At 34.8% G+C, this 22,753-nt stretch overlaps 1 protein-coding gene and 1 long non-coding RNA gene across 2 annotated transcripts in view; both read right to left on the bottom strand.

Moving 5' to 3' along the window:
• LOC114472539 (H-2 class I histocompatibility antigen, alpha chain-like) overlaps positions 1 to 18,585 on the bottom strand; it is a 57,650-nt gene extending 39,065 nt beyond the window's left edge. The window contains exons 1-4 of the mRNA XM_028461863.1: positions 18,331 to 18,585; positions 17,342 to 17,620; positions 16,237 to 16,554; positions 16,060 to 16,158 (exon numbers count right to left, since the gene is read on the bottom strand). Of these exons, the coding sequence (XP_028317664.1) occupies positions 16,060 to 16,158; positions 16,237 to 16,554; positions 17,342 to 17,620; positions 18,331 to 18,448 (814 nt within the window). The 5' untranslated portion in view covers positions 18,449 to 18,585. The remainder of the gene's footprint in view (positions 1 to 16,059; positions 16,159 to 16,236; positions 16,555 to 17,341; positions 17,621 to 18,330) is intronic.
• Positions 727 to 3,716, bottom strand: LOC114472541 (uncharacterized). The gene is made up of 3 exons (XR_003675140.1): positions 3,679 to 3,716; positions 1,938 to 1,991; positions 727 to 1,151 (listed from the first exon to the last, which is right to left on the bottom strand). It is a non-coding gene; the product is annotated as an uncharacterized LOC114472541 (long non-coding RNA).
• Positions 18,586 to 22,753: the final 4,168 nt, after the last annotated feature.

Genomic DNA, 22,753 nt, shown 5'->3' with positions numbered 1-22,753 from the left:
CTTCACTTTCTTTATTTTTTGGCCACAATAGCATCCACTCTACACAGCACGCGTAAGCCAACAACAAAACCGCCACAGCATTAAATCTAAATTTAAATGTTGAATCTAAAGCTCAATATTAAATCTAAATGTTAAATCTAAATCTAAATGTTAAATCTAAATGTTAACTCCATTGCCAAGTGTAAGGCTTAATCTTTATAAATCATGCAAAGTGGGCAGGTCAGCACCTGACAATCATGAGGCCCCGCCCACATCATTGACTCTGGTTCAGTGAGTGTGGAGGGGGAAGAGAGACATTGCGGGATTGCGCCGAACTCACAAACTCGAAAGAGCGGTAATGACTGATGTATGGGCTGCACATCAGCTGAGGGAATGTGTGGACAACTGTTCTCAAACAGTTTATCAGACATAGATTCACTGAGAGTACCAAAATGCTGTGCCTTGTCTGTGTTTAATATGCCTTCAGCCAATTTCACCTATAATTCATCACATTACTGAAGCGCATTTGTGCAGGTTAAAGGAACTATTTACATTTAAAAGCATGAATGAGGTCATATTTCCTTATATAAATGTATACATTATAGCAGAATTCTATGCATATTGTATCCAGAACTTATTGATACCAATATGGATGCTTATATATATATATATATATATATATATATATATATATATATATATATATATATATATATATATATATATGTGTATATACACACACACACACACTTCTCCTCTTCCTGCTTCTCAGAGCCCCGTTTCATCCGGTTTCCTTCCAGTACCTTGTGTTTCACAGTCAGTGAGAATTGTTACTGAGTGGGGGCACTCTTTCTTTTTGTTTCCTGAGGGACCACTGTATTTGTACATCTTCATACCAGAGCTCTGAAATAAACTTACTTTACATGTGACATTGTGCAAATTTCCATATCAGTAAGCTTTCTAAAAATGAATCTCGTTTTTGAGGATGAATATTTCCAGGGATACAGTGTGTACACAGAATGATTAGAAGAGATTTTAAAGAGTGCAGTTTTTAAGTTGTAGCAGTGGTGTGTCGCTCCCAAAGCTGGAGACGCTTTCTTCGCTGGAGACGCTTTCTTCGCTGGAGACGCTTCTTACAGATGACCTGGAAATGACTGTTAAAACCTTGACATCTGTAAAACAATAAAAACAGAACGTGGGTTAAAAGACCAAGTAGTTGTTGATAGAAAAGTCTTTTATATTTATTAAACAGATCAGCAGCAGCATTAACACTGATTCTCAGAGAAACACAATGATGGTCAGAAGGATTTTAATTTCTTCAATAACTTTTTGTTAATTCAGCAAACATGAAGAAACTGTCCAGTTTACACCAGTTATGATACTTAGGGTCTGCACATCCACAAAGAATGGAACTCAATCGCTAATAGAACCAGAATTTACACAGTGCCTGTGGTGGCAGTCGGTGCTATTTTAGCGCCGTATCCTCAAAATAATTTGTTCTAATCATAAACCAGCACTGAACACAATACCATCCTCATGCGCGCTTTTACTTTGAAAACGGCAACTTCCAGTTGCACCGAATGAAAAAACGTCGTTTATTTTTAGAATCAGACAATGAAAACCAACTGCTATTTAAAGTTTTGTTTAACCATTCTCAAAATCTCTTGAATTTTAATTTTTGAATTTAAAAAAACTAAAATAAATTACGGTAACCACTTATTTTGTTATTTGGTTTCCTTTTTGTGAACAGAAAACCCAATGACCACAAACATACATGGACCAGTACACTATAGTGTATGATGAGGATGCACATGACATGAACTATGACCCATGGACCCATTCTGCAGGGATTTAGATTTACAACAAAAACAAATCTCTGTAAACTTTGTTTTTGACTGTAAAACCACACAAATGGTCAAACATAGAGACAGAACAGCATCAGAGGTACATGGACTAACCATTCATCAGTGGACTGTCAGTAGTTTCCTCAGGGGGTTTGATCTCCTCTGACACTAAGAAGAAAAATAATAAAGAAAGAAATCAATGGTTATTAATCCACTAAATCACAAATATAAAGACTGTTAGGGCCTATACTACGAAGCTAGATTTCCACTTATCGCGCTAACTTCCAGGATTTAATCAGTGTGTGCTGTCCTACAAAGCTAGCTAACATATTACGGAGCTAAATCACCATGGTAACTTTCCGCCTCCTGACCAATCAGTTCTCTGTCCAATAAAAGGAGGATCATTGTGAACACGTCACTGTGTGGATCTGATGTGACGCTGACAGGAGAGAAAATATTTAGACATTGATGCAAACCTTTCATTTACCAATGACATCCTATAGGACACACATAGGCAACTGGTGGCCCGGGGGTCACATGTGGCCCTCGGTCTAATTTTATGTTCCCCCCAAAGTAAATGTAGAAAATCACAGAAAAATACAAAAAACATGAGCAAGAATATATTAAAAAAATACAAAGAATTACAACATTGCAGGAAAATACATTAAAAGCTGAGATAAAAACAAAAAACTCCAAAAACACAAAACTACTGAAAACTTTCACACAAAAGTGAAAAAAACGTCGACAATAATGCACAAAATTACTCTAAAAATACAAAATTACAGAAAATGACAATAACAGTACACAAAAAGACAAATGAAACACGAAAAATGACTCTGCAAACCCACAGTGCCAACAAACAAGGAAAATGACACAGAAAAACAAAAAAAAATACTCCAAAAAAAAGCAAAATGACATACACACAAATACATAATTTTACAGGAAAAATACACAAAATAACAACAGAAATGCACAAAATGCTTCACAACGAGCAAGACAACAACAAACATACACAGGATGACAGAAAAACACACAAAATTACAAGAAACTCTTTGTTCTTTCCTGTATTAATGCTCATATCGCTCATTATTCTAAATGCTAACATGAATGTTGATCATGTGACCCTCTGAACAAACACATTTTTTCCAGCCCTGCTGTGATAAAAGTTGTCTACCTCTACTATAGGAAATATAGAGATTTATATCTGATGAACTGAAAGTAAAATAAATAAAATAAGTTATCTGATAAAGCCTGTGTGCATCGGACACTTTCAGACCAATAAATAAATAAATTAATGAATTAATTCATGTATTCTGTGGTGATGCTAAGATCCTCAGTCCTGTAAGATGAATATTATCCACCTTATGATTTAGGCTGATCTATATAAATGTAGCATCAGAGCCACAGACAAAGTGAAAGTGAAACTAATCATAGTGTTTGTTTATTCTCCATTTATAATCTCACTAATTTAAGCATTAACACTCATCAATTCCTGCATTATTTACTCTCTGCTTTTACTGCAGCAACAATGTAGTTTTTGGTCTGAATTATGGATTTTAATTCTTCATATTTTTAAAGAATTATTCCTCAATTGTGACGTAAATCTCTCTCCACAGTTTCTCCATGATTGTGATTGGTCTGACACTGTAATCTACTCCTCTGTCATAAGAGCACACGTAGCCAGGCTGAAATCAACTCACTTAACTTAATGAGTTGTAATCTAGATTCATAGGACAGCTTCTGTCTGACAGACAATGTTTGGTTAGGTGAAGCCCACTAACAGAGATAAATCCAGGATATAATTATCTGGCTTTGTAGTATAAGCCCTTAATGATCAAAGCTCAGATTTATTTACCCTGTTGCTGAATGTTTGGGTTCTTTACTTTCTTCTCTTCTGAGTGACCAAAAATGCCTTTTTAACACCTACAAAAAAATAAAATACATCAACAAAAAAGATAATTTAGAGCAAAGTTAAAATACTTTCAATCAAAGTCAAATAAAAAATTTATGAAAACAGTTTTTATTTATTTTACCTTGACAGCTCTTCCTCCACAGGAAGAATCCAGCGATGGCCATAAACAGCAGCACAACAACAGGACCTCCAACACCACCACCTACAATACCCACCACACCTCCAACACCTCCAATATCTACACAACAACAACAACAACAGTGTGATGCTGCTTTGTGTGAGTCAGCTCTGAGTGTGAAGTCAGTGAGTCTCTCACCTCCATCAGACTTTCTCCAGTTGCTTAAAATCACACTTTTGTCCAGAGTGACTGTGAGATCTTCCTCCACACCTTTAATCTGAAACACACAGTCGTACCTGCTCCAGTCTTCAGCTCTGATTAGAGAAATGCTCAAGTCAACGCTCATCTGGAAGCTCCCATCATGGTTGGGGAGCATCTCTCCGTGGTCCACGCCCTCAAACACCTTCTCCTCCTGGTCTTTCCTCCAGAACATCACAGCATAGCGGGGGTAGAAACCTGTAGCGTGGCAGGTGACTGGAGAGGAGGGAGTCCTCTGGAGGAGCTTGATGGAGGGAAGATCTGCAGAGGAAAGAGAAGGAGCACACAGTGAGCTTTAATAATGAAGAACAGGAGAAGGAAGGAAGGAGGAAGAGTTGATCTGAGAACATCTCAGCCTGAATGTGGTGAAGGAAAGAGTCACTGTGAGCTTTGAACAGCAGCTCATTGAAAGGATGTTCAGTGTGTTACTGCTGCTGTTTGTGCTTTACAGCAAATATCTATGGGACGCCCATTGGAAAGTTGATCATGATGAAATAAACACAAACTTTTAGCAACATTAACAACAAACTACGTCTAAAAAACATGTGAATTTTTTATGTTACTTTTGACCAGATTTACAGCAAAATTTGTGAAATTTGTGATATTTACTTTTCTTGTAAAAATATAATGTCAATGTTTAATCTAAATGTTAAATATTAAATCTAAATAAATGTTAAATCCAAACGATAAATTTAAATGTTAAATTGAAGGCTTGAATCTAAATGTTAAGTCTTCAATGCTAAATCTTAAATCTAAATGTTAAAAAAATCTTAAATGTTAAATGTTGAATCTAAATGTTAAATGTTGAATCTAAATTTTGAATCTAACTCTAAATGTTAAATTTAAATCAAATTGTTTAATGTTAATGTCATATGTTAATTTTCTCCTACTTTTGACCAAATTTGCAGCAATATTTGTGAAGTTTGTGATATTTACTTTTCTAGTGAAAATATACCGTCAATGTTAAATCTAAGTATTAAATTGTAAATCTAAATGTAAAATATTAAATCTAAATGTCACAGGTGAAACCAAAAGTACCAAAATAAAAGCTCAATCAAAGGACAAACAAAGACAAGAGTTTAAGTGAAATCAGTGAAATGTGTGAGAGAGAAAGAGAGAAATCAAAGTGTGTTGTTGTGTAGAGAGAGATACAGATACAGGTGATTTACACTCACTGTGATCACACTTTTCATTTTAACAGATAAAGACAGAGGAACATTGTTGTGTTCATGTGTCTGCAGCAAAGGAAGCTCAGGGGAGTTTACCTGTTCTCATCAGGGAGCTCCGCCCAGCGTTCACGTACTTCTTCAGCCACTCAGGACAAATCTGAGTATAGTAGTATTTACAGTATGACATCATAGCTTTGTTACTGTCCCACATGAGTTTAGTGACGAAAGCCTGTTGTTTGGCAGCGATCCATGTCTCTTCTTTCAGGTCCAGAACGATGAAGTCTTCTCCATCATAACCATCCTGATAATAACCATCAACATCTCCAGTCTCATCATCCCATTCACAACCATACATCACCTGGCCAATATGAACACCTGAGAGAGACAGACAGAGAGCACTTTAAAGACAAAGTGAGTCACAGACAGTCTGTCATCAACACACACACATTATTGAACATGAATCAACAAATAGATGAAGATTGTTCTAAAAATGTGTCTGATCTGATTGTAAATGTGTTTCTATTGATCATCTGTTTGATTCTTTACCAAATCCTTTCAGCACTGCAGGCCTCCATTCTGACATGGAGCCACTTTAAAGACTTTTGAAGCCTGAATGTGAACAAAGATCTAAAAGTTGGATCCAGTTTTAGGAGCAACACAAAACACAGCTGCATTACTTTATCTCACCAACAGGAGGCGCTACTACATGTGACTGTGGAAACAGAAGAGCTTCAAGTCTCTCACTGACACCTTTAAGGTCATCACATCCACAATACACAACAATGGAGAATCTAGTGACTCTGAGGGACGACAGAGGAAGTGCTGACATCAGCAATTTTGTCAGTGGAATTCATTAAAGTCTACATGTAACTTAAGATTTTAACGAGTAATATATTGATGATTTTTGTTTCAGGAATGCGTTATATTATTGCCTTACTGAAAACAGGAATATATTACTTTAACTTGTTACTTTTGTAATGCGTTACTCCCAACACAGGTCCACACGTCTGTTTACAGCTACACAACAAGCATTAACACACACTGTCACACATCAGCATTAGAAAGAACAAGAGAACTTTAACAAACCTCCAGTTTGGTTGAAACGCTGCTTTGCAGTTTCAAGGTTGACTTTGAACGTCTGCTGATCTTCCATGGCTCTCCAAGTCTCTCTCTCCCAGTACTGTTGATCTGTTATGTCTTTCATCCAGTCCTGTTTGGGCACTGCTGTCCTGCTGTTACTGTCGTAGTGAATAATCTGAACATCATCAACATAACCAACAACCACAAACTCTGGGAAGTTTGGTACGTCAGAGGAACCCGTGTAGAAATATCTCAGAGTGTGCAGCACTGTAAGAAAAAGTCAGAGTCATTCATTCAGATTTACAACTTATTGATTGTATTTTTCAATGAAAAAATACAATCAATAAGGTCAAACATCAGCACAAACCAACAAAATCACAAAAATCTTCAGCCACTAAGGGGGAGGAGTCGACTACAATATCAGAGTTTATTACAGTGAACCCAAAAACAATAGAGGAAACTGTTCAACAGCTAAAGGCCTGACATATACAGTACTTAACATATTTTACACTACGGTTATTATGAGTTGCTGAACAATTAATAGGTGTGGTAGAATAATTTTGCCGATTTCAGCCATTAATAATTAATCAACATCGGCTGATTATTTGTTCTGGCTCTAATATGTAACTTTTTGCTGTGAGGAGTTACTGCCGCTCTATGCTGTGCTTTATAAGTTGCCACAGTAACCTATGTTTAACAATTTTGAGTTTTTATCCCTTTAGACATCCCTTTGGTGTGTGATGTTACTAATGTGTTTCAGAGAAAAGTATTAAGGTTTATTAAAGTGTTCAGAAACGGTGTTCAGGTGGGCGGAGCCAGGTAGAAACCCAGGGTTTCTTTGATAAAACCTGCCAGTGACCAGGTTTAGTTCACGGACAATGTTGCCCTCTGGTATTTCTGTTTTTTGGTAGGAACAAAAATTAAAAAAAAAACACAACACGTTAATGTGTTTAGATACGATGATAAAAAATAATAATATCTAATATGATTATTAAAACGTCTTAAAGTTAAAAAATTGCTCACTTCCGAGACAAAATGTGAGGCTTCATGAGCCGCAATTGTTGTAGAACAACGAACCACTGGAGTTGTAACAACTCTCTCTCTATACAGCTCTGGATAAAACCATAGAACGTCGGTATATTGATACGGCAAACGTACATACCTGTTAAAAAATGGGCATTTTTTGTTTTGTTTTGTTTTTGTCCTCTGGTGTTTCTGTTTTTTGGTTTTAGGATCAAAAATTTAAAATCAACAGATTTTTAAATGTTTGTTTATCCCTTCTTCACCCTGAAAAACCTGTTGTTTTTCAATTTGAAAACGAAAATCAAATAATAATTTTAAACAGTGACTAATAATAAATCGTTTTGTTTCAATAATTTGTACATAAAACATATGTCCTGAGAATAGAAACAATTCTAAAAATCATGTTAATATTTAATCAAACTTACCTGAAGTTACAGGAACAGACAGCAGACTCAGACTCAGACTCAGGCAGAGAAACAAAAACAGCCAAAATGAAGAATTCATTTTGGCTGTTTTTGTTTCTTTCACATCTATCTCGAAGGTTCAACTCTTCTTCAGAAGAGCAGGTGAGGTTGTTCTTGTTTCCTTCTTCCTGAAGAACTTTGAGAATGGATTTAAAAAAAAAGTACAGAGACTGTTTGTTGTGTGCTGAAGATAAAGTGGACCAACAGGATTCAGGGTAGTGTCGCTAAACTGGCTGCTGGTATATTTGAATAGGCCACACCTACATCTATAAAAAAACAACCTCATATTACGCAACTCTCAGTTGTTTCCTGCAAGGAATGAACACGTGCTGTATCGCCATAGTTTGTTTTTGTTTTTTTATATCAGAGAGAAAGAAAAACACGTGTTGATATAAAATATTACTTTATTCATTTATTGTCTCTTTAAGACATACTATCCTTATATTAAATGTCCTTACATTACAGAGCCTTAAATATTGATTTTAGTTAAATATATCCTCAGTCTGATCAACTTTTTCAAGACCTTTTCTTTCTTTTTTTTTTTTTTGGAACAAGGACAAAAAGTTTCAAAACATCTGATTAAAACTAATTCTAACAACACAAGCTTTACATAAGCAATGATACAAGTCAGATATAAACAACCTTAGGGACAGTCAGTTTAAAACCAAGCAAAAATCTTATAATGAATTAACAAATAAAAAAAAGTCTGTTTTCACTTTTAAATACTAAATTTAATACACATTAAACAACTCATATACAAATACCAAATAAATCAAATTGCGCATACACCATAATAATTGAAAACTGATCAATCACTATTCTTGTACGTAACTTGTATTGCTTTAAATCAGCAGTAAATTAATTAACTGTAATAACTCATTTATAAATGTAAAAACCTTCTAATTAAAGACTAATGGTATATATATAAACTTATATTTATTTATTATTTGAGCATTAAACATAAATAAGTTTTAAAAAAAAATAGGACTGGTAAAAAACAGTTGAGAGAAAAGAAATAAGACTAAAATTATAATAAAGACTTTTTTTAAATAAAAAAAAAGACTAAAAAATACAATTAAAACTAAAAACATTCTAACAAAAACATAATCAAGACTAAAAGATTGTGATTTTTTTCCCCCTTATTATAATCACTTTCTATTTCTAAATTCTTCCTTACAGGCTTTCCTACTGAAGAGAATTAGAACCACTGAGAAAAACTAAAAAAACAGGACTGGAAAGTTAAGACAAAACGCCAAACAAAATTAAGACTAATATACAGTATATATATATAAATTAAGACTAATATACATTATATATATATAAATTAAGACTAATATACAGTATATATATATATAAATTAAGACTAATATACAGTATATATTTATATAAATTAAGACTTCTCAGAGCTCCGTTTCATTCAGTTTCCTTCCAGTACCTTGTGTTTCACAGTCAGTAAGAATCCCTTTACCTTTGTTTATGTCGTTAGCCAATAGCAGCCTTCCTTGGTTTCTATTATAATAGATGTGAATTGTTACTGAGTGTGGACACTCTTTCTTTTTGTTTCCTGAGGGACCACTGCATGTGTACCATCTTCATACCAGAGCTCTGAAATAAACTTAATTTACAGAAGACATTGTGCAAATTTCCATATCACTAAGCTTTTTAAAAATAAATCTTGTTTGTGAGGATGAATATTTCCATGGTTACAGAGTGTACACAGAATGATTAGAAGAAATTTTAAAGAGTGCAGCTTTTAAGTTGTATCAGCGGTGTGTTGCTCCCAGTGCTGGAGACGTTTTCTTCAGATGAACTGGAAGTGACTGATCGAACCTCATCACCTGTAAAAAATTACGCTTATTAAAAGAAATTGACAATCAAAACACTTTTAAAAAATAATAATAAACATCACATGTTTTTCCCACATATTTCTATGACAGACTGACAGCAGGTCATTAAGGTTGTTATTGTTTTTTTCCTCTTGAAACAGTAAAATAAATGACACATTGTCTCAAGGAAGACAACCTGATAGCAGGTAAACCTCTTCCACCCTGGGTGTGATATGCATGCAGAGATTTCTGCAGATGATTTTTCTGTCATGTCAAAAAACACCTCAGAGTTAGATTCCAAAGACATTTTAGTCTGGACTAAATATTTTTGTGCTCTTGCCAGAACACAATATTGTTCTCATACGCGCTCTTACTTTGAAAATGGCAACTTCCGGTTGCACCTAATGAAAATCAGGCGTTTATTTTCTATCGTTTATTTTTTTGAATCAGATAATGAAAATCAACTGCTATTTATATTTTTGTTGAACCCTTCTCAAAATGTCTTGAATTAAAAAAAATTAATTTAAAAAAAACAAAAATCAAATAACCACTTATTTTGTTTTTCGGTTTCCTTTTTGTGAACAGAAAATCCAATGACCACAAACATACATGGACCAGTACACTATAGTGTATGATGAGGATGCACATGACATGAACTATGACCCATGGACCCATTCTGCAGGGATTTAGATTTACAACAAAAACAAATCTCTGTAAACTTTGTTTTTGACTGTAAAACCACACAAATGGTCAAACATAGAGACAGAACAGCATCAGAGGTACATGGACTAACCATTCATCAGTGGACTGTCAGAAGTTTTTATGAGAAAAGTAAATATCACAAATTTCACATATTGCTGTAAGTAAAACTGGTTCAAAAGTAACTTAAAAAAGATGCTTTTAAAACGTGGTTTGTAACTAAATGTTGCAAAAAGTTGCTGTTTATTTTAGCATGAGCAACTTTACAATCGGAACACCATATTACTCAACAAAAAATGTTTATTCTGCTCCAGATATAGATTTTAAAAGTTTGATTAAATAAGTTTACATATTAAAAATAAAATTAATTAAATTAAATTCTCCTTTTCCTCCAATCTTGGTATTTCTGTGTTTCGGAGTGTGCATTAAACTGAACTTTATTCTCAGTGAATGTGGTTGACTGACGTCACGTGACGTGCACCTTTGTTGAGCAGGTTAAAAATGAAAAAGATAAATAAAAAAAATTAAGTTTTCGTCACGGACTCGTTAATAAACGTGTGTTTGAAAGCGTTAAAAAATAATAATAAATGATGTGAAAGTGTTGAAAGAGAGCAGATGATAGTGTTGTAGGTGTAAAGTTGTCCCAGTGTGAATAAGTGAGTCTAACTCCAGGCTGTAAAGTGACGTCAGAGAGCGTCAAACAAAGCTTTCCATTCCTCCTCACATAAAGACAGTAAGTGTGAAAATGAATGTGGACTGACCTGCTGTCACGCCGGGTGTTCCCAGGAGAAGCACAAAGATGAAGGTGTTCATGGTGGAGGTGAGCACTGACTTCTTTCCTGTGGATCAACACTGTGCGCTCCCAAAACACACAGAGGCGTCACGTGACCATCAGCCTCCTGTTCAGCCAATGGGATTTTTTTCTTCACTGTTACTGGGTAGAAGTCACAAACTCAGGTTCTCCAGCACAGGTGTAATGAGCTTCTTCACACGCAGCTGTTCCTTCTCTTAATCTAATGTGTGAATTCAGGTGAATATGTTTGGGGTGCAGAATGTACATTTCATAGCTGACATATTTGAACATTTCTTTTATTTTCCTCACATTAAGCTTATTTTTATTTAATTTGAGACAGAAATTCATGTGTTCTCATTGTTAACAAAAAATACTGGCATGTACACAAATAAATGTAAATGTAAAATCTCAATATTAAATGTAAATCTAAACATTAAACCTAAAGCTCAAAATTAAATCTAATTCTGAATCTAAATGTTAAATCTAAAGCTAAATATTAAATCTAAATGGTGGAGCCATTTCAGCAGTAGAGGGCGCTTGAGGAGTGGCTCTGCCCTAATCAACCAGAAAAAGAGGCTGTAATGAGGGTCAGGTGTGGTGCTGGAGAACAAACGGTTTTTACCGTGCGATCATGCCGAATGTATGGAGTGTTTTGCTATTTCATACCCTGCAATATCTACAACCTGGTTTTATTGGTCATTTCATCTGCAATAAATGGATTGGAAAATCCAACAGGACTTCAATGCCTTTTGGTACTTCACTTTCTTTATTTTTTGGCCACAATAGCATCCACTCTACACAGCACGCGTAAGCCAACAACAAAACCGCCACAGCATTAAATCTAAATTTAAATGTTGAATCTAAAGCTCAATATTAAATCCAAATGTTAAATGTAAATCTAAATGTTAAATCTAAAACTAAATATTAAATCTAAATGTTAAATCTAAATGTTAACTCCATTGCCAAGTATAAGGCTTAATCTTTATAAGTCATGCAAAGTGGGCAGGTCAGCACCTGACAATCAAGAGGCCACGCCCACATCATTGACTCTGGTTCAGTGAGTGTGGTGGAGGAAGAGACATTGCGGGATTGCGCCGAACTCACAAACTCAAAAGAGCGGTAATGACTGATGTATGGGCAGCACATAAGCTGAGGGAATGTGTGGACAACTGTTCTCACACAGTTCATCAGACATAGATTCACTGAAAGTACCAAAATGCTGTAACCAAAGACATTTGAGGGTGGGGTGTGGGTGTTGCCATCGCCTTCCCACTTCGTATAATTTCTAAACATTTAGCTTTACACCTGGCAACCAATTTCACATTTAGATTTAAATTTATCATTTAGATCTAATATTTACATTTGGATTTAACATTTAAATTTAACATTTACATTTCGATTTAACTTTTACATTTGGTTTTAACATTTAGATTTAACATTTATTTTTCATGTCTACACATTTTTAACAATGATATGAAACATTGTTTTACATGAATTTCTGTCTTAAATGAAAGAAAAGTTAGCTAAATGTGAGGAAAGTTAGCTAAAAGTAAAAAAGTAGGCTATGAAACAGCGACCAAGTTTTTACATTCAGCGCCCCATGAATATGTGACATCATCCATAATTATGTCATTTCATGCTCAACAAGGAATAAACTGTAACACCTTTACACTTTTACTAGAGTTAAGCTTCCCTTTTATTCTACTGACTTTATTAAAACACATTTAACCCCCATAATACAAATATTGACAGCAGTTCACTGAGCAAATACATCAATTCACCCTCTGGAAACCAAAGTCTCAGCATTTATCAAACAGGTGACGTCTGCCCCCCTGTGTGCTCTGAAAACAACTACACAGCAGAGATCCTGGAGACACACACGGATATGACGTTTATATCAGCATTAGTCTGCATGCTTATTAAAAGAAAGTAACGATCGAAACGCTTTTAAAAAAGCTTTAAAAATGACTAAATGTTGTGCCTTGTCTGTGTTTAATATGCCTTCAGCCAATTTCACCTATAATTCATCACATTACTGAAGCGCATTTGTGCAGGTTAAAGGAACTATTTACATTTAAAAGCATGAATGAGGTCATATTTCCTTATATAAATGTATACATTATAGCAGAATTCTATGCATATTGTATCCAGAACTTATTGATACCAATATGGATGCTTGTGAATATATATATATATATATACACTTCTCCTCTTCCTGCTTCTCAGAGCCCCGTTTCATCCGGTTTCCTTCCAGTACCTTGTGTTTCACAGTCAGTGAGAATTGTTACTGAGTGTGGACACTCTTTCTTTTTGTTTCCTGAGGGACCATTGTATTTGTACATCTTCATACCAGAGCTCTGAAATAAACTTACTTTACATATGACATTGTGCAAATTTCCATATCAGTAATCTTTCTAAAAATGAATCTCGTTTTTGAGGATGAATATTTCCAGGGATACAGAGTGTACACAGAATGATTAGAAGAGATTTTAAAGAGTGCAGCTTTTAAGATTTTATCAGTGGTGTGTCACTCCCAAAGCTGGAGACGCTTTCTTCGCTGGAGACGCTTTCTTCGCTGGAGACGCTTCTTACAGATGACCTGGAAATGACTGTTAAAACCTTGACATCTGTAAAACAATAAAAACAGAACGTGGGTTAAAAACCAAGTAGTTGTTGATAGAAAAGTCTTTTATATTTATGAAACAGATCAGCAGCAGCATTAACACTGATTCTCAGAGAAATACAATTATGGTCAGAAGGATTTTAATTTCTTCAATAACTTTTTGTGAATTCAGCAAACATGAAGAAACTGTCCAGTTTACACCAGTTATGATACTTAGGGTCTGCACATCCACAAAGAATGGAACTCAATCGCTAATAGAACCAGAATTTACACAGTGCCTGTGGTGGCAGTCGGTGCTATTTTAGCGCCGTATCCTCAAAATAATTTGTTCTAATCATAAACCAGCACTGAACACAATACCATCCTCATGCGCGCTTTTACTTTGAAAACGGCAACTTCCAGTTGCACCGAATGAAAAAACAGTCGTTTATTTTTAGAATCAGATAATGAAAACCAACTGCTATTTAAAGTTTTGTTTAACCATTCTCAAAATCTCTTGAATTTTAATTTTTGAATTTAAAAAAACAAAAATAAATTACGGTAACCACTTATTTTGTTATTTGGTTTCCTTTTGTGAACAGAAAACCCAATGACCACAAACATACATGGACCAGTACACTATAGTGTATGATGAGGATGCACATGACATGAACTATGACCCATGGACCCATTCTGCAGGGATTTAGATTTACAACAAAAACAAATCTCTGTAAACTTTGTTTTTGACTGTAAAACCACACAAATGGTCAAACATAGAGACAGAACAGCATCAGAGGTACATGGACTAACCATTCATCAGTGGACTGTCAGTAGTTTCCACAGGGGGTTTGATCTCCTCTGACACTATGAAGAAAAATAATAATAAAGAAAGAAATCAATGGTTATTAATCCACTAAATCACAGATATAAAGACTGTTAGGGCTTATACTACGAAGCTAGATTTCTACTTATCGCGCTAACTTCCAGGATTTAATCAGTGTGTGCTGTCCTACAAAGCTAGCTAACATATTACGGAGCTAAATCACCATGGTAACTTTCCGCCTCCTGACCAATCAGTTCTCTGTCCAATAAAAGGAGGATCATTGTGAACACGTCACTGTGTGGATCTGATGTGACGCTGACAGGAGAGAAAATATTTAGACATTGATGCAAACCTTTCATTTACCTGATGACATCCTATAGGACACACATAGGCAACTAGTGGCCCGGGGGTCACATGTGGCCCTCGGTCTAATTTTATGTTCCCCCCAAAGTAAATGTAGAAAATCACAGAAAAATACAAAAAATTACTAGAAACTCTTTGTTCTTTCCTGTATTAATGCTCATATCGCTCATTATTCTAAATGCTAACATGAATGTTGATCATGTGACCCTCTGAACAAACACATTTTTTCCAGCCCTGCTGTGATAAAAGTTGTCTACCTCTACTATAGGAAATATAGAGATTTATATCTGATGAACTGAAAGTAAAATAAGTAAAATAAGTTATCTGATAAAGCCTGTGTGCATCGGACGCTTTCAGACCAATAAATAAATAAATTAATGAATTAATTCATGTATTCTGTGGTGATGCTAAGATCCTCAGTCCTGTAAGATGAATATTATCCACCTTATGATTTAGGCTGATCTATATAAATGTAGCATCAGAGCCACAGACAAAGTGAAAGTGAAACTAATCATAGTGTTTGTTTATTCTCCATTTATAATCTCACTAATTTAAGCATTAACACTCATCAATTCCTGCATTATTTACTCTCTGCTTTTACTGCAGCAACAATGTAGTTTTTGGTCTGAATTATGAATTTTAATTCTTCATATTTTTCCTCAATTGTGACGTAAATCTCTCTCCACAGTTTCTCCATGATTGTGATTGGTCTGACGCTGTAATCTACTCCTCTGTCATAAGAGCACACGTAGCCAGGCTGAAATCAACTCACTTAACTTAATGAGTTGTAATCTAGATTCATAGGACAGCTTCTGTCTGACAGACAATGTTTGGTTAGGTGAAGCCCACTAACAGAGATAAATCCAGGATATAATTATCTGGCTTTGTAGTATAAGCCCTTAATGATCAAAGCTCAGATTTATTTACCCTGTCGCTGAATGTTTGGGTTCTTTACTTTCTTCTCTTCTGAGTGAACAAAAAAACCCTTTTTAACACCTACAAAAAAAGAAAATACATCAACAAAAAAGATAATTTAGAGCAAAGTTAAAATACTTTCAATCAAAGTCAAATAAAAATTTTATGAAAACAGTTTTTATTTATTTTACCTGGACAGCTCTTCCTCCACAGGAAGAATCCAGTGATGGCCATCAACAGCAGCACAACAACAAGACCTCCAACAACACCACCTACAACACCTCCAACACCTACACAACAACAACAACAACAGTGTGATGCTGCTTTGTGTGAGTCAGCTCTGAGTGTGAAGTCAGTGAGTCTCTCACCTCCATCAGACTTTCTCCAGTTGCTTAAAATCACACTTTTGTCCAGAGTGACTGTGAGATCTTCCTCCACACCTTTAAGCTGAAACACACAGTCGTACCTGCTCCAGTCTTCAGCTCTGATCAGAGAAATGTTCAGGTCAACGCTCATCTGGAAGCTCCCATCATGGTTGGGGAGCATCTCTCCGTGGTCCACGCCCTCAAACACCTCCTCCTGGTCTTTCCTCCAGAACATCACAGCATAGCGGGGGTAGAAACCTGTAGCGTGGCAGGTGACTGGAGAGGAGGGAGTCCTCTGGAGGAGCTTGATGGAGGGAAGATCTGCAGAGGAAAGAGAAGGAGCACACAGTGAGCTTTAATGATGAAGAGCAGGAGAAGGAAGGAAGGAGGAAGAGTTGATCTGAGAACATCTCAGCCTGAATGTGGTGAAGGAAAGAGTCACTGTGAGCTTTGAACAGCAGCTCATTGAAAGGATGTTCAGTGTGTTACTGCTGCTGTTTGTGCTTTACAGCAAATATCTATGGGACGCCCATTGGAAAGTTGATCATGATGAAATAAACACAAACTTTGAGCAACATTAACAACAAACTACGTCTAAAAAACATGTGAATTTTTTATGTTACTTTTGAACAGATTTACAGCAATATTTGATATTTCCTTTTCTCGTAAAAATATAATGTCAATATTAAATATTAAATGCTAAATCTAAATTATTAAATCAAAATGTTCAATCAAAATGATACGTTTAAATATTACATCTTAATGCTAAAGCTAAATGTTAAATCTAAATCTAAATGATAAATCTAAATGCTAAATGTTAAATCTAAATGTCACGGGTGAAACTGAATATTTAGCTAATATGAAAATTCACCAGATGTACCAAAATAAAAGCTCAATCAAAGGACAAACAAAGACAAGAGTTTAAAGTGAAATCAGTGAAATGTGTGAGAGAGAAAGAGAGAAATCAAAGTGTGTTGTTGTGTAGAGAGAGATACAGATACAGGTGATTTACACTCACTGTGATCACACTTTTCATTCTAACAGATAAAGACAGAGGAACATTGTTGTGTTCATGTGTCTGCAGCAAAGGAAGCTCAGGGGAGTTTACCTGTTCTCATCAGGGAGCTCCGCCCAGCGTTCACGTACTTCTTCAGCCAATCAGGACAAATCTGAGTATAGTAGTATTTATAGTCTGACATCATAGCCATGTCATGGTCCCACTTGACTTTAGTGATGAAAGCCTGTTGTTTGGCAGCGATCCATGTCTCTTTTTTCAGGTTCAGACTGATGAAGTCTTCTCCATCATAACCATACTGATCATAACCATCAACATCTCCAGTCTCATCATCCCATTCACAGCCATACATATACTGGCCAATATGAACACCTGAGAGAGACAGACAGAGAGCACATTAAAGACAAAGTGAGTCACAGACAGTCTGTCATCAACACACACACATTATTGATCATGAATCCACAAATAGATGAAGATTGTTCTAAAAATGTGTCTGATCTGATTGTAAATGTGTTTCTATTGATCATCTGTTTGATTCTTTACCAAATCCTTTCAGCACTGCAGGCCTCCATTCTGACATGGAGCCACTTTAAAGACTTTTGAAGCCTGAATGTGAACAAAGATCTAAAAGTTGGATCCAGTTTTAGGAGCAACACAAACACAGCTGCATTACTTTATCTCACCAACAGGAGGCGCTACTACATGTGACTGTGGAAACAGAAGAGCTTCAAGTCTCTCACTGACACCTTTAAGGTCATCACATCCACAATACACAACAATGGAGAATCTAGTGACTCTGAGGGACGACAGAGGAAGTGCTGACATCAGCAATTTTGTCAGTGGAATTCATTAAAGTCTACATGTAACTTAAGATTTTAACGAGTAATATATTGATGATTTTTGTTTCAGGAATGCGTTATATTATTGCCTTACTGAAAACAGGAATATATTACTTTAACTTGTTACTTTTGTAATGCGTTACTCCCAACACAGGTCCACACGTCTGTTTACAGCTACACAACAAGCATTAACACACACTGTCACACATCAGCATTAGAAAGAACAAGAGAACTTTAACAAACCTCCAGTTTGGTTGAAACGCTGCTTTGCAGTTTCAAGGTTGACTTTGAACGTCTGCTGATCTTCCATGGCTCTCCAAGTCTCTCTCTCCCAGTACTGTTGATCTGTTATGTCTTTCATCCAGTCCTGTTTGGGCACTGCTGTCCTGCTGTTACTGTCGTAGTGAATAATCTGAACATCATCAACATAACCAACAACCACAAACTCTGGGAAGTTTGGTACGTCAGAGGAACCCGTGTAGAAATATCTCAGAGTGTGCAGCACTGTAAGAAAAAGTCAGAGTCATTCATTCAGATTTACAACTTATTGATTGTATTTTTCAATGAAAAAATACAATCAATAAGGTCAAACATCAGCACAAACCAACAAAATCACAAAAATCTTCAGCCACTAAGGGGGAGGAGTCGACTACAATATCAGAGTTTATTACAGTGAACCCAAAAACAATAGAGGAAACTGTTCAACAGCTAAAGGCCTGACATATACAGTACTTAACATATTTTACACTACGGTTATTATGAGTTGCTGAACAATTAATAGGTGTGGTAGAATAATTTTGCCGATTTCAGCCATTAATAATTAATCAACATCGGCTGATTATTTGTTCTGGCTCTAATATGTAACTTTTTGCTGTGAGGAGTTACTGCCGCTCTATGCTGTGCTTTATAAGTTGCCACAGTAACCTATGTTTAACAATTTTGAGTTTTTATCCCTTTAGACATCCCTTTGGTGTGTGATGTTACTAATGTGTTTCAGAGAAAAGTATTAAGGTTTATTAAAGTGTTCAGAAACGGTGTTCAGGTGGGCGGAGCCAGGTAGAAACCCAGGGTTTCTTTGATAAAACCTGCCAGTGACCAGGTTTAGTTCACGGACAATGTTGCCCTCTGGTATTTCTGTTTTTTGGTAGGAACAAAAATTAAAAAAAAAACACAACACGTTAATGTGTTTAGATACGATGATAAAAAATAATAATATCTAATATGATTATTAAAACGTCTTAAAGTTAAAAAATTGCTCACTTCCGAGACAAAATGTGAGGCTTCATGAGCCGCAATTGTTGTAGAACAACGAACCACTGGAGTTGTAACAACTCTCTCTCTATACAGCTCTGGATAAAACCATAGAACGTCGGTTTATTGATACGGCAAACGTACATACCTGTTAAAAAATGGGCATTTTTTGTTTTGTTTTGTTTTTGTCCTCTGGTGTTTCTGTTTTTTGGTTTTAGGATCAAAAATTTAAAATCAACAGATTTTTAAATGTTTGTTTATCCCTTCTTCACCCTGAAAAACCTGTTGTTTTTCAATTTGAAAACGAAAATCAAATAATAATTTTAAACAGTGACTAATAATAAATCGTTTTGTTTCAATAATTTGTACATAAAACATATGTCCTGAGAATAGAAACAATTCTAAAAATCATGTTAATATTTAATCAAACTTACCTGAAGTTACAGGAACAGACAGCAGACTCAGACTCAGACTCAGGCAGAGAAACAAAAACAGCCAAAATGAAGAATTCATTTTGGCTGTTTTTGTTTCTTTCACATCTATCTCGAAGGTTCAACTCTTCTTCAGAAGAGCAGGTGAGGTTGTTCTTGTTTCCTTCTTCCTGAAGAACTTTGAGAATGGATTTAAAAAAAAAGTACAGAGACTGTTTGTTGTGTGCTGAAGATAAAGTGGACCAACAGGATTCAGGGTAGTGTCGCTAAACTGGCTGCTGGTATATTTGAATAGGCCACACCTACATCTATAAAAAAACAACCTCATATTACGCAACTCTCAGTTGTTTCCTGCAAGGAATGAACACGTGCTGTATCGCCATAGTTTGTTTTTGTTTTTTTATATCAGAGAGAAAGAAAAACACGTGTTGATATAAAATATTACTTTATTCATTTATTGTCTCTTTAAGACATACTATCCTTATATTAAATGTCCTTACATTACAGAGCCTTAAATATTGATTTTAGTTAAATATATCCTCAGTCTGATCAACTTTTTCAAGACCTTTTCTTTCTTTTTTTTTTTTTTGGAACAAGGACAAAAAGTTTCAAAACATCTGATTAAAACTAATTCTAACAACACAAGCTTTACATAAGCAATGATACAAGTCAGATATAAACAACCTTAGGGACAGTCAGTTTAAAACCAAGCAAAATCTTATAATGAATTAACAAATAAAAAAAAGTCTGTTTTCACTTTTAAATACTAAATTTAATACACATTAAACAACTCATATACAAATACCAAATAAATCAAATTGCGCATACACCATAATAATTGAAAACTGATCAATCACTATTCTTGTACGTAACTTGTATTGCTTTAAATCAGCAGTAAATTAATTAACTGTAATAACTCATTTATAAATGTAAAAACCTTCTAATTAAAGACTAATGGTATATATATAAACTTATATTTATTTATTATTTGAGCATTAAACATAAATAAGTTTTAAAAAAAAATAGGACTGGTAAAAAACAGTTGAGAGAAAAGAAATAAGACTAAAATTATAATAAAGACTTTTTTTAAATAAAAAAAAGACTAAAAAATACAATTAAAACTAAAAACATTCTAACAAAAACATAATCAAGACTAAAAGATTGTGATTTTTTTCCCCCTTATTATAATCACTTTCTATTTCTAAATTCTTCCTTACAGGCTTTCCTACTGAAGAGAATTAGAACCACTGAGAAAAACTAAAAAAACAGGACTGGAAAGTTAAGACAAAACGCCAAACAAAATTAAGACTAATATACAGTATATATATATAAATTAAGACTAATATACATTATATATATATAAATTAAGACTAATATACAGTATATATATATATAAATTAAGACTAATATACAGTATATATTTATATAAATTAAGACTTCTCAGAGCTCCGTTTCATTCAGTTTCCTTCCAGTACCTTGTGTTTCACAGTCAGTAAGAATCCCTTTACCTTTGTTTATGTCGTTAGCCAATAGCAGCCTTCCTTGGTTTCTATTATAATAGATGTGAATTGTTACTGAGTGTGGACACTCTTTCTTTTTGTTTCCTGAGGGACCACTGCATGTGTACCATCTTCATACCAGAGCTCTGAAATAAACTTAATTTACAGAAGACATTGTGCAAATTTCCATATCACTAAGCTTTTTAAAAATAAATCTTGTTTGTGAGGATGAATATTTCCATGGTTACAGAGTGTACACAGAATGATTAGAAGAAATTTTAAAGAGTGCAGCTTTTAAGTTGTATCAGCGGTGTGTTGCTCCCAGTGCTGGAGACGTTTTCTTCAGATGAACTGGAAGTGACTGATCGAACCTCATCACCTGTAAAAAATTACGCTTATTAAAAGAAATTGACAATCAAAACACTTTTAAAAAATAATAATAAACATCACATGTTTTTCCCACATATTTCTATGACAGACTGACAGCAGGTCATTAAGGTTGTTATTGTTTTTTTCCTCTTGAAACAGTAAAATAAATGACACATTGTCTCAAGGAAGACAACCTGATAGCAGGTAAACCTCTTCCACCCTGGGTGTGATATGCATGCAGAGATTTCTGCAGATGATTTTTCTGTCATGTCAAAAAACACCTCAGAGTTAGATTCCAAAGACATTTTAGTCTGGACTAAATATTTTTGTGCTCTTGCCAGAACACAATATTGTTCTCATACGCGCTCTTACTTTGAAAATGGCAACTTCCGGTTGCACCTAATGAAAATCAGGCGTTTATTTTCTATCGTTTATTTTTTTGAATCAGATAATGAAAATCAACTGCTATTTATATTTTTGTTGAACCCTTCTCAAAATGTCTTGAATTAAAAAAAATTAATTTAAAAAAAACAAAAATCAAATAACCACTTATTTTGTTTTTCGGTTTCCTTTTTGTGAACAGAAAATCCAATGACCACAAACATACATGGACCAGTACACTATAGTGTATGATGAGGATGCACATGACATGAACTATGACCCATGGACCCATTCTGCAGGGATTTAGATTTACAACAAAAACAAATCTCTGTAAACTTTGTTTTTGACTGTAAAACCACACAAATGGTCAAACATAGAGACAGAACAGCATCAGAGGTACATGGACTAACCATTCATCAGTGGACTGTCAGAAGTTTTTATGAGAAAAGTAAATATCACAAATTTCACATATTGCTGTAAGTAAAACTGGTTCAAAAGTAACTTAAAAAAGATGCTTTTAAAACGTGGTTTGTAACTAAATGTTGCAAAAAGTTGCTGTTTATTTTAGCATGAGCAACTTTACAATCGGAACACCATATTACTCAACAAAAAATGTTTATTCTGCTCCAGATATAGATTTTAAAAGTTTGATTAAATAAGTTTACATATTAAAAATAAAATTAATTAAATTAAATTCTCCTTTTCCTCCAATCTTGGTATTTCTGTGTTTCGGAG

This window comes from Gouania willdenowi, chromosome 11 (genome assembly GCF_900634775.1).
Source record: "Gouania willdenowi chromosome 11, fGouWil2.1, whole genome shotgun sequence".
NCBI lineage: Eukaryota > Metazoa > Chordata > Actinopteri > Blenniiformes > Gobiesocidae > Gouania > Gouania willdenowi.
The sequence above is the reverse complement of the archived record's forward strand: the minus strand, read 5'-3'. Positions and strand labels throughout refer to the sequence as shown.